At 36.0% G+C, this 12,515-nt stretch overlaps 1 protein-coding gene across 4 annotated transcripts in view; it reads left to right on the forward strand.

The window, feature by feature from the left end:
- The first annotated feature begins 476 nt into the window (after positions 1–476).
- The window catches only part of PTP4A2 (protein tyrosine phosphatase 4A2), a 28,851-nt gene continuing 16,812 nt past the window's right edge, over positions 477–12,515 (forward strand). For 3 of the 4 annotated variants that reach the window (XM_044668018.1, XM_044668020.1, XM_044668019.1), the window contains exons 1-2: positions 477–1,184; positions 3,088–3,180. In XM_044668018.1, the coding sequence (XP_044523953.1) occupies positions 1,089–1,184; positions 3,088–3,180 (189 nt within the window). In that variant the 5' untranslated portion in view covers positions 477–1,088. The remainder of the gene's footprint in view (positions 1,185–3,087; positions 3,181–12,515) is intronic. The other variant, XM_044668022.1, reaches the window with a different exon arrangement.

Genomic DNA, 12,515 nt, shown 5'->3' on the forward strand with positions numbered 1-12,515 from the left:
TATGAATACTTGACTTGCAAAACCATGAATAAGGGGGATACTGGTGATTTGATTATGGAAAGGATCTATCTAAAGGAAAAATTACTTTGAATAGTGAGTTACACTGGTAAAAATTTGATAATTTCCCCAACACATTTTTGTGAACAACTTTGTAGAGCAAGGATCATCTGTGTATCCTTTAGAACTTGTTTTTTGTACATCCAGTATTTTTCTTCAGTCCCACATTTATCAGGGTATTAGACTAGCAAGGAGTGTGCATTGTGCTCATTTTGCTTCCCATTGTTAGAATGTATACTGCGGGTGGGGAAAGACTTTCACTTTAGTATTCCCAGTGCTTGTCAAATTGAATTGATGTCTTTACTCATAGCATTGTTGTTCTCTTGTAATACTGTTGAGCTAACTAGTTACTCACCCCTGACCTTTTTCCTTTCCTGTAGGTTCTCTGTTGGAATACACGCCGCACATTTATGGCGATTCTGAGTGTGCGGGCAGACTTCTGCCAGGCTCAGCACAGTGCTTTCGCTGACAAGTGAGCTTGAGGCTTCTATGTGCCATAATTAACATTGCCTTGAAGACTCTGGACACCAAGATTGGCCTCAGAAATATTTGGCATATATCTATATTTTTTTCATATTGGAAACATATTCCCCTTAACGACTCCAGCAAAATTAAGTATCAAGAAAACACAAGTACAGAGTGGATCCATACTTTCACCTCACCTCACCAGTGCCTAAATGTAGGAAAAGCTGCTTTTTAAGTTGCAGGCAGTTGGATTTTTGGAGGTTGAAGGTAACCATCTATAGTAATTGAGGCCCAAGTTGAATCTGAATTCCAGTGGATTCTGAATAGATCTGCTTATCCTGAAGAAACTCCTTAAGGAAGGAACAAGCTGAATAGAGAAGACACTGATCAATAATAGGCATTTTTGTGGTCTTTTTAATGTTTTCTGCTGTGAACCGTTTCAAGGGTTATTGATTTTTTTTCTCTTCATTTTCCCATCTCTCCCTCAAACACACATCCAAACCCACGCATTCTGACTACCCCTTGTCTCTTCTCTCTCACACACATACACTTTTTTGTCTGCCATAATGAACCGTCCAGCCCCTGTGGAGATCTCTTATGAGAACATGCGTTTTTTGATTACCCACAATCCTACCAACGCAACACTCAACAAGTTCACAGAGGTAAGAGATCGGCATAATTCACTTTGGTGATTTATTTTACAGGTTTAAAAAACCTATCTTAGTTAATACCATTACAAAGAGGTTTTTGTACCACAAAGCTTTTTCCATCCATGAGGGATAGACTATAGCATAAGTCTTATTTGATCTGTTTACTACCTAATCATGGCTTTTAGGGCCCCTGGAGGGATTCCAGTCTAATCCAGAATGGCCTTCTCTGGATCTTTTTCTCATAACAGTTACTTGTACTTTTTTATGTCTGCAATTAGCAATTGCCCTTTTACTCCCAGGTGCCCTAGCCTGAAGCTCCCTCAAAATCTTGGACCATTCACCTGAAGCACCCACCCAAATATGACCCAAGAGCTCAGGGGTAGTGTTGGGATAGAGGTACAAAAAAAAGTATTAGTATTTGCAGAACTTCTACCTGTTTGTACTGAAATTGGTATTATTTTCATTGGATAATTTGTTCCTAAGTTTCTGTTCTCTTTAATATCCAGGTCCTGAATACTAGGATTATGATTTTTCTCAGTGTAGGATTTTATCATGAGAACAATTGATGTGAACTATTGCTGTATGATTTTTTAAAAGTCCTACAGAATTCACTATAATGAGATTTTTACCTGCATTTTGAATTTGTTTTTTAAATTGCTGATTCCTTGGATCTCTTGGGTCTGTACACTAAAAATAGAGTTCATTAACAATTATAATGCTGTGATTTATGTAAATGATTTAAGTTCCTTACAGGCTATCAGTATTCTCATTTATTTATATTTGTAATTCTCTAAGCTAATTGATTTAGTGTACATGGTATGCAGATTGATCAGAGGCCTGTGATGGAGTCATGGCATTTCAGTGACCTAAGACTTTTTAGGTATGGCCAGTACTATCTCATATTGTTTTGAGTCTGTGAATTCTAGGTCACTTCAGAGATAGCAAAGAAACCTAATATTTTGAAGTTCCTTCACCTCTTGCAGCTGTTAAGGTGCTAGGGACAGAGTTGCTAGGTGAAATTATAGTAAGGAAAGTATAGAGCAGTAGTTCCCAAGCTTTTTTGGCCTACAGCCCCCTTTCCAGAAAAAATATTACTTAGCACCCTGGAAATTAATTTTTTAAAAATTTTAATAGCAATTAATAGGAAAGATAAATGCACTTGTGGCCATCACCACCCCCCTGGATCACTGCAGTACCCACCAGGGGCGGTGGCACCCACTTTGGGAATCACTAGTATAGAGGAACAAAGAGCCAGATTGTGATTGCACTTATCTTCTACTACATCTTACAGCTTTTCTAAAGCTTTAGTAGAGTTTCTGAAGTGCTGTTAAAAGGAAGAACTCTGGATTAGGGATCAGGTAACCTGATTTATAATTTCATCTCTACCTTTCAAGATCAATAACTTTCTTAAGTTAGGATTCTGTCCTTTTTCATCTTTGTATCCTTAGTACAATGCTTTACACATGGTGGATGCTTAAGAAATAAATGGTTGTTGCATTGAACTGAACTGATTTGAATGATCTTAGGCAATTAACTTCCTTCTAGACCTCAGTTCTCTCATTTATAAAATGAGCAGCCTTGGAGCAGCTAGGTGGCTCAGTGGATAGAGTACCAGGCTTGGAGACAAGAGGTTTTGATTTCAAATCTGGCCTCAGATACTTCCTAGCTGTGTAACCCTGGACAAGTCACTTAATTCCAGTTACCATTCTTCAGCCTTGGAAATGAGATTTCATAATGATTCTAAGATGGAAGGTAAGAGTTTAAAATAAATAATAAAATGGAAAGGGTTTAAATAAAAATAAAATGAGCAGGTTTGATTAAATAATTTTTAGCATTCCTTTCAGTTCTCTTCTTAACTTTTGTAATTCTAATCCTAGACTCAGATAGTAAATATACTTGTATTTTTTTTTTAAAGGAACTTAAGAAGTATGGTGTGACAACTTTGGTCCGCGTTTGTGATGCCACGTATGATAAAGCTCCAGTTGAAAAAGAAGGAATCCAAGTTCTAGTGAGTGTGTAGTATTTATAATTTTTCTGTTATCAAGTAAATATAAATACCAATATAATAAGTAATACATAGGCCAAGTTTGTATCCAGCAAAGCCAAATTAGATTGCTAAAAAAAATTGCTGATTCAATATAGTGCCCAAAATAGTTTTTAGCAGTCTCAGTTGACTCCTGTATTAGTAAATTGCTAGAGTTATAATTCATTTATACTTTAAAAAGTATAGAATTTCAAAATAGTTTTATCACATATGTTATCTAAAATATCCCTATTTATCTCAAGAAAATGGAAATTTGCATTTTTCTTTGGGTGTTAATAATATGATATTTAGTTTTTATTTCTAGGCCATTGGTTGAAATCTGGAAGTAATTTCCATCAAATATTCATAAATTACATATGATAATAGTATTCTATAAGCATTGAATTATTCCTTTTTTATTTTTTGGTAAATTGTGAGGAATGGGGGAGAATAAGGATTAGAAGACAGCTTTACCTTAGAAAGTGGTCAGCATAGATTATGACTGTATTATGGTCTCTGAGCAGTTGTATCATGATTAAATTTCTTAGGTAACTAAACCTGACACTAAAGCATTGGCTATCACAAAACTAAAAATCAACTACTTTCACTTAACCTAAATACCAGTGAAAACAGTAGTGTATTAACTTTTCTTTATAGATTACTTAAAAGTATTTGTCAGGTATGCATGTAGAAAATGGCACGGTAATGAGGGAGTTTTGACAATATGTTGTTATCTGTTATGAAAATTTGTCACTTGGTCTTTTTAATCTTTGGTAGGACTTAAGTTTAACAGTGATAAAGTTAATCCCTTTATAAACTTTTATGTGTCTGATATGTTAAATTTAGTTCAGTATTCCAGTGATTTCATCATTATAAGTATTGGATGTGCCTATGATCTCTTTATTCTTTAGTATATGGTCTTTTTAATAATTATTTAAACATTTTGAATCTTAATGACAAAAAAGGGCATTTTCATACATGTATATATAGAAGAATGCAAAAAAAAGGATTTTATATGAAAGTGAACATCTATTTCATACCATCTGACTATTTTTATAAGTGTTATATTCCAGTGGAATTATGCATTGGCTAAGCGGGGTTAAAGGGAGAGGGAAAGAACATGAAACGTATTACTATGGGAAAATATTAAAAATAAAAATAAAGTGTTATAAATTCTATGTAACTTTCAAAAATATCCAGTTTGTGTTTCTTGTTCTTATCTTAGCATTTAAAAAATATTTTTGTGTGTCCTCCCCCTCTTTCTTTTTTCTTTTGGCTCTACTATTGCTCTCTTTCTTGCTCAAACATTTCTCTATCCCCTAGATAAAAACCCAGAGGTAAAAAAGCTGTTCTTGTAACGAGCAAATGTAGGCAAATAAAGCAAATCTATACAGTGGCCATGTCCAGGATGTAAGTCCCTTTCTGCACATTGAGTCTGTCACCCTTTTGTCAGGAAGCTTGTAATATGTTTTATCATGGAATCTCTGGAAACATTGTTGATGATTGTATTGATCAGGGTTCTTAACTCTTTCAAAATTATTTATCTTTATATTGGTATTTTCTTTATGGAATTGTTCTTTTGGTTTTGTTTACTTCACTGTGTCAGGTCACATTACCCAGCATTTTCTGAAATAATCTCTGTGGGACATTTCTTGAGTTGTAATAATATTCTATTAAATTCATATAACAGTTTATTCAGCTATTCTCTAGTTGTGGGGTACCCCTTCCCCTTTCTCTTTTCTCCTTTTAATTACTCCTTCAGGATCAGGAAATTTGTTTTGCTTGGTGCTATTCTCTCTCCCTGATATTATCCTTGCATACTTACCCTTCTTTGAGTTTTGATGTATTTCAACATGGTGTGTGTGTGTGTGTGTGTGTGTGTGTGTACAACCCTTTGTCTAGTTCAAACAAGAATAAGGTTCAACTCATGCCCTCACTCCTTCCTCTCAAGAATATTTTTACACTTTTCTTAAACACCCTAATTAAAAGAATTGGCAGATTCCACCAAATTACAAAGAAATAGTAAATTCTACTTCCTTCTCCTTTTCTACATTAGTGTATTTCTTTTACCCTTCTTTCTCTTTAAATTTTTTAAATCCTTAGAACAGAATCACTCTACTTCTAGAATCCTTTCCTCCCTTCTTTTTCTCCCTCCTTTGAAAGCATTAAGGTTTTAAAGGGACGCTTATTTTTTTCCCCCTGAGTATTGCCTCTTTACTCTGGTTGTTCCCTTGAGCTTTCAGGGTATCCACCCTGGGGCTTAATGACCTCTGTTCACTCTTGTTGCCTCTAGATACAGCCTTTCAGGCTCCAACTGTCTTCATTGGTTGCTCTGGAAAGCTAAGCTTGGCGGCCTGCCCTGGTACTGTTGGCAGGCCCCTTTATCCTCTTGTCCACGGGCTTCTGGTTGATTTTTTGTGCAGTTCTTAGGTGGAAAAAGTCAGTGTAGTTTCTTATTGGATTTCTTTTCTTTAAAAACATTTTTTAAATTTATGTATTTGTTACTCTAAAAATTCCCAGGTAATGCCTTCCCTCCCTCCTTTGCCACAGTAGAAAAAGTGTCATTTGATTTAAAAAAAGAAAAGATATATATAAATAACTATGTCTTGTTTATTTCTATTTTTAGACTTTCTCTAGAGGTAGACATATACAAGTTATTTTTCAAACAGTATTTCTGTTGCTGTATATAATATTCTTTTGGTTCTGTGTGTTTTGCTCTTTGTAATTTCTGGTAGGTCTTTTTATGTTTTTTGGAAACTAAATTGCTTGTAGGTAGATAGCACAGTGGATAAGAATGCCAGGCCTGGAGTTGGGAGTATCTTAGTTCAAATGTGGCCCCAGAAACATTCTTGCTGTGTAACCCTGAGGAAATCACTTAACCCCAATTGCTTAGTCCTTGTTGCTTTTCTGTCTTTGAATTGATAAGGCAGCAGGATAGCTCAGTGGATTGAGATCCAGGCCTTAGAGATAGGAGGTCCTGGGTTCAAATCTGGCCTCAGACACTTCCCAGCTGTGTGACTCTAGGCAAGTCCCTTAACCTCCATTGCTTAGCCCTTACCACTCTTCTGCCTTGGAAACAATACACAGTATTGATTCTAAGACAAGGTAAGAGTTTAACAAAACAAGACTGAGACTGAGACTGAAGGTAAAGGTTTTAAATAAATAAAATTAACCTGTTAATCATTTCTTGCCATGTAGTAGCATTTCATCATGTTATTGGATTTCTTGATCCTTTTCAGTCTGGTACAAATTTTAGAGTTTTGCCATCTTAGTTATGTGGTATTTGGGCAGTCCGCTTCTGTTCAGAGAGCAGTATGATTGTTCTGAGTCTCCATTATTGAATGAGCTGATGGTTAGCCTGCTGGGGATGAAGCACCCCCTCTTCTCCTCTAAGCCAGGCTGGTCCTCTCATGAGACTCACAGAGTCTTACTGGACCTACTCTTAAAGTCTTTCCAGTTGAGTTGGCCAGGGTAGGGTTAGGGGTGGGGGTGGGGGAGGGCAGGCACCCGTGAAGACTTTGAGCTCTTCAGTTACCTCTATCCTGTGATTTTATATCAGAGGAGACTTGAGTGGAGAATCTAATAAATTAGTGTTAGAGCTTGTTTCCTTGTCTTCCTATAGAACATTGCTTCTCAATCACCCCCTGCCCTCTCCATATGCCTGAAGCACACTTTTCCACCTTCACCTCCTAGAACTTCTAGTTCTCTTCAAAACCCAGCTCAAGGGGGCAGTTGGGTAGCTCAGTGGATTGAGAGTCAGGCCCAGAGACGGGAGGTCCTAAGTTCAAATCTGGCCTCAGACACTTCCCAGCTGTGTGACCCTGGGCAAGTCACTTGACCCCCATTGCCCACCCTTACCACTCTTCCACCAAGGAGCCAATACATAGAAGTTAAGGGTTTTAAAAAAAACACACACACAAAAAAAACCAAACCAGCTCAATCTACCTCCTACAAGCAGCATCTCTTGATATGCACTGTCTCCCTCCCTTCTACCTCCCTTGTTAGTGCTTTCTCTTTTCATGGATTCCTTTTTATAATTGTCTGTGCTTTGTGTCTACTTCTTTGTGTCTTACATATAGCAATTACTTAATACATGTTTGTTGAGTTAAATTAAGTAGATTGTTTATGTATTTAGAATTAGTATGTTACCATGCAAAACTTCATTTTGGAGAATAAACGTAATTTCTTCATAATTTATTGCAATAGTTCACATTTATGTGTAGGTTTATGATTTTTATAATGCTCTTTGATTACCATAAGACATAATATGTAGATTGTAAATTAAGGATTATTAATATCCTCATTTTATAGATGAGGAAACTGAGACTCATTGAAGTAAAATGGTTTACTCAGCGTCTTTCAACTAGTAAATTTCAGAGCCTGAATTTCATTTTAGGTCTTTATTTATTCCATGTTCTATATTTGTTTGGCTATATCATGCTCTTAACTTCTGAGATACATCATGTAAGAAGGAGTGAGTTTAGGAGGATGGGGGATATGGTTGGTAACCTCCTGGTTGTTGTATAAGGACAACTTCTCCCTCACAAAGTATCACTAGGACACTTTTTTACTTAATCCCAAATTTTTCCCAAAATTTTACCAAATTTTTCCATCATTCAAAAAAAATATGTAGCTCTAACAGCTTACCAGAACTGTATGATTTTGACTCTTCTGTTTCTGCTTTACTTTCTGATCTACCTTTAGTGGGCTACCTCATTTTAGGCTTTTGTAATTGAACCCTCAACCTCTGGGCTCCCATCTTTCACATGGCTTCCAGAAGAATTTTCTAAGGCCACCCCTGACAATGCCAGTTAGCCTCCTGCTAAAAACAAGCCTTCAATGACTCCTAAGTGTTTTTAGGGTAAAATACAAATTTCTTATGCAGGCATTTAAGGCCTCATTAGGTCTGTTTTTTTTAACTTTCTTACCAACCTTATTTCATGTTATTCTACTTCCTGAACTTACCTTTTAGAACCCAGAATTCTTTCAGGATCCTCTGTGCCTAGAATGAACATCTTATCTTTGACAGTCCTTCCTATGTCAAAGCTTACAAGAAGTCCCAATTAATCAGCAAGTGTATACTGTATTTCCTAAGTGCCTATTATATGCCAGGAACTTTGCCAGCCTCTGGTGATGACACAGAGATAAAGACAAAACTGTCCTCGCCCTTGAGTTGCTTCTGCTCTGTAAGGAAAAAAAATACATGTACAAATATCAGCAAATACAAAAATATACAAAGTAAATCCAAGGTGGCAGTGGGAGGACTTTTTGTACTCAGGGAGGCTCAGGAAAGACCTTCTTTAGAAAGGGCTTCAACTGAGTTTTAAAGGACACCAGGGTTGCTATGAAATAGAGAGGCAGCAATCCAGACTAGTAAAACCTAGTCAAAGGATTGGAGGTAGGAAATGGAATATTATCATTGAGGAACAGCAAGTGTGGAATGTATGTGAAAGAGAGTCATGTATAATAAATCTGTTAAGATGGGCCAAAGTCAGATTGCAAAGCACTTCAATTTACAGAGGAATTATTAGTTCATCTTAGAGGGAAAGATGAGCTATTGGAGTCATGATGAGCAGAGGCATGCCATGGGCCTCACTGCTTTTGGAATGTCACTTTGTTAACTCTGTGAAAGATGGTAGGACAAGCTTGAGGCAGGGAGGCTGATTCAGGAACTGTTCTATAACACAAGTGAAAGTCAGTAAACTCGCAGTGGGTAAGTGCCTACTATGTCCTAGACATTCTGCTAAGTGCTGGGAGTACAAAGATAAGCCAAATGAACAAACAAAAGAAATCAGCCTGCTCTAAGGAGCAAGGGCATAGCCTAATGGGGGAGACACCATGTGAATGGTTATGTACTAACAAGATAAATATAGCATAAAATTGGGTTAGTGTCAGGGAAACAACCAATATTAAAGAGGACTAGGAAAGGCGTTTTGCAAAAGATGGGACTTAATCTGAGGTTTGAAGAAAGCCAGGAGGCTAGGAGGCAGAGATGAAGAGGGAGAGAATTCTAAGCATGGGGAACAGCCTGTGAAAATATTTGGAGTTAGGGATATGACATATCCTCTGATAGAAGCTGTGTCAGAGTAGGCAGAGATTGCAGAGTATGATGAGAGGATTAAGTGCAAGAAAACTGGAAAAGTAGAAGAGGGCCAAGTTATGAAGAGTTGTAAAAGCCAAATAAAAATTTTTATATTTAATCTTGGAGGTGATAGGGAGCCATGAGAATTTGTGGAATAAGGAGGGTAATAGAGTCAGATTGCACTTCTGAAAGATGTAACAACTGAGTAGAAGATGGACTAAAAGTCAGGAGAGAATTGACGTAGGAAGTCCAATCAGTTGGCTACTTTAATAGTCCAGGTATGAGGTTCTAGGACTTATACCAAGGTGATGGCAGTATCAGAAGGCTTATGGAATAGGTGTTAAAAAAGGCAGAAACAACAAGACTTTTTAAAGCATGTTGAATTTAAAATGTCTATAGGACATCCATTTTGAGACATCTAACAGGCAGTAGGCAACTTGAGTAGAGATCAGAAGAGAGGTTAGGCCTGGACAAGTACATATGAAAGTCATTTGCATAGAAATGCTAGTTGAAACCAATGATGAGAGTTAACTAGAATACTGACAAAGGAAGGAACAATTTATCAAACACCTACTGAGTACTGGGCACTGTGCTAAGCATTTTCCAACTATTATCTCATTTGAGTCTTATAACAACTGCTATTATTATCCTCATTTCACAGTTGAGAAAAATAAGGCTGATAGAAGTTAAGTGATTTGCCCAGGGACAGTATCCAAGGATGGATTTGAACTCAGGTCTTCCTGACTGTAGGCCCAGCTGTCTAATCTTTTGCACCACCTTGATGCCTCTCCTAGAGGAGATAGATGTGAGTAGTGTGGAAAATTGACCAGATTCATCAACTGATTGAATTTAGAGGGTAAGAGAGTACAGAGTTAAATTAGATTGTAAACCACAGTGGCTGGAAGGATGATTGTGTTCTTGGCAGAAGTAGGGAAGTTTGACAGGATAGAGTGGGTTTTGGGGAAAGATAATTTCTGTATTGGATGTATGGAATGTGTGTAAATCTATATTTTTTTAATTTAAATTTTTTTTATTAAATTTTTTCCCCAATTCTTTCCATTACATGTGGAAACTTTTTGACAATTGTTTTTGATATTTTAAAATTCAGATTTTATCCCTCCCTTTCCTTCCCAAACAGATAGTGAATAGTCTCATATAGATAATACCTATACTTTCATGTAATACATAATTCCAAAATGTTTATGTCATGATAGAAGACACATTTCACACATATAATAGAAATCTCATGAAGGAAATATTGTGGAAGATGGCATGCTTTGATTTGCACTCAAATTCTAATTGTTCTTTGGGAATAGCATTTTCATGATGAATCTCTTGTGGTTATCTTGGAGACTTGCTTTGCTGATAAGGGTTTAGTCCTTAGTAATTGATCATCACATAATATGTTTGTTCTCCTGGTTCTGCTCACTTCACTTTGCTTCAATTCATATAAGTCTTTCCAGGTTTTTCAGCACTCATCCTGTTCATTGTTACTTATGGCACAATAGCATTCCATTACAACCATCTACCGCAATTTGTTCAGCTATTCCCCAAGTGATGGACAACCCTTCAGTTTCCATTTCTTTGCTACTACAAAAAGAGCTGAAATATTTTGTTACAGGTAGATCCTTTTCCTTATCTCTGATCTCTTCGGGATATAGACACAGTAGTGATATTGCTGAGTCAAAGGGTATGCATAATTTCGTGGCCCTTTGAGCCTGATTCCATATTGCTCTCCAGAATGGTTGTATCAGTTCACAGTTCTACCAACAGTGTATTAGTGTCCCAATTTTTTCACATCCCCTCCAACATTTCTCATTTTCCTTTTTGGATAAGTTAGCTGATCTGGTGGGTGTGGTGTCTCAGGGTTGTTTTAATTTGTATTTCCCTAGTCAGTAGTGATTTGGAGCATTTTTTCATGACTGGGTAGTTTTAATTTCTTCCTCTGTGAACTGCCTGTTTATATCATACTTAGAACATTTTTCAATTGGGAATGCTTTGTATTTTTATAAATTTGATTTGGTTCTCTATATATTTGAGAAATGAGGCTTTTGTTAAAGCCACTTGCTATGAAAATTTCTCCCCAAATTTGCTATTTTCCTTCTAATCTTGATTTTATTTCTATAAAAACTTTTAAAATTATGTAATCAGAATTATCCATTTAATTTTTTGGTAATGTTTTCTCTGTAACTTGTTTGTTCATAAATTCTTCCCTTATCCACAGCTATGACAGGCAGACTTTTCCATGTTCCCCTAATTTGTTTATGGTGTCACCCTTTATTTCTATATCAGGTATCCTTTTTGACTTTATCCTAGTAAGTGGTGTGAGCTGTTGGTCCATGTTTTTTTTTTCGTTTTGTAATTGTGTGTGTATATATGTGTATATATATATATATGGTTGCTGGTTTGTTTTAGTAGGTATACCTCTAAGTATTTTATATTGTCTAGAGTTATTTTTAATGGAATTTCCTTTTCTATTTCTTCTTATTGGATTTTACTGGTGGTAAATAGAAATGCTAATGATTTATATGGATTTATTTTGTATACTGTGATTTTGCTGAAGTTGTTAATTATTTCTATTAGTTTTTTGATTGATTCTCTAGCTATACCATCATATCATCTACAAAGAGTGATAACTTTGTATCTTCATTACCTATTCTAATTCATTCAATTTCTTTTTCTGTTCTTATCGATATAGTGAGCATTGCTAGTATAATATTAAATAAGAGTAGTGGTAATGGACATCCTTTATACCTATTGAGTATTATTGGGAAGAGTTTTAGTTTATCCCCATTACAGATAATGGTTGCTGATGGTTTTTAGATAGATGCCATTTATTACTTTGAGAAAGATTTAATTTATTCTCATGTTTTATAATGTTTTTATAAGGAATGGGTGTTGTATTTTGTCAGATGCCTTTTCTGCATTCATTGAAATAATCATGTGGTTTCTGTTGGTTTTGTTATTGATGTGGTTAATTATGCTGATGGTTTTCCTAATATTGAATCATCCCTGCATTCCTGATATAAAACTCACCTCATCGTGGTGTATGATTCTTGTGATATGATGTAATCTCCTTGCTAGCATTTCATTAAAATTTTTTTGCATCATTGTTTATTAAAGCATTTGGTCTATAGTTTTCTTTCTCTGTTTTAGCTCTTCCATTTTAGGTATCAATATCATATTTGTGTCAGAAAAAAGTTTGAAAGGATTCCCTCTTCCCCTCTTTTTCTAAATA

This window comes from Gracilinanus agilis, chromosome 3, assembly GCF_016433145.1.
Source record: "Gracilinanus agilis isolate LMUSP501 chromosome 3, AgileGrace, whole genome shotgun sequence".
Taxonomy (NCBI): domain Eukaryota; kingdom Metazoa; phylum Chordata; class Mammalia; order Didelphimorphia; family Didelphidae; genus Gracilinanus; species Gracilinanus agilis.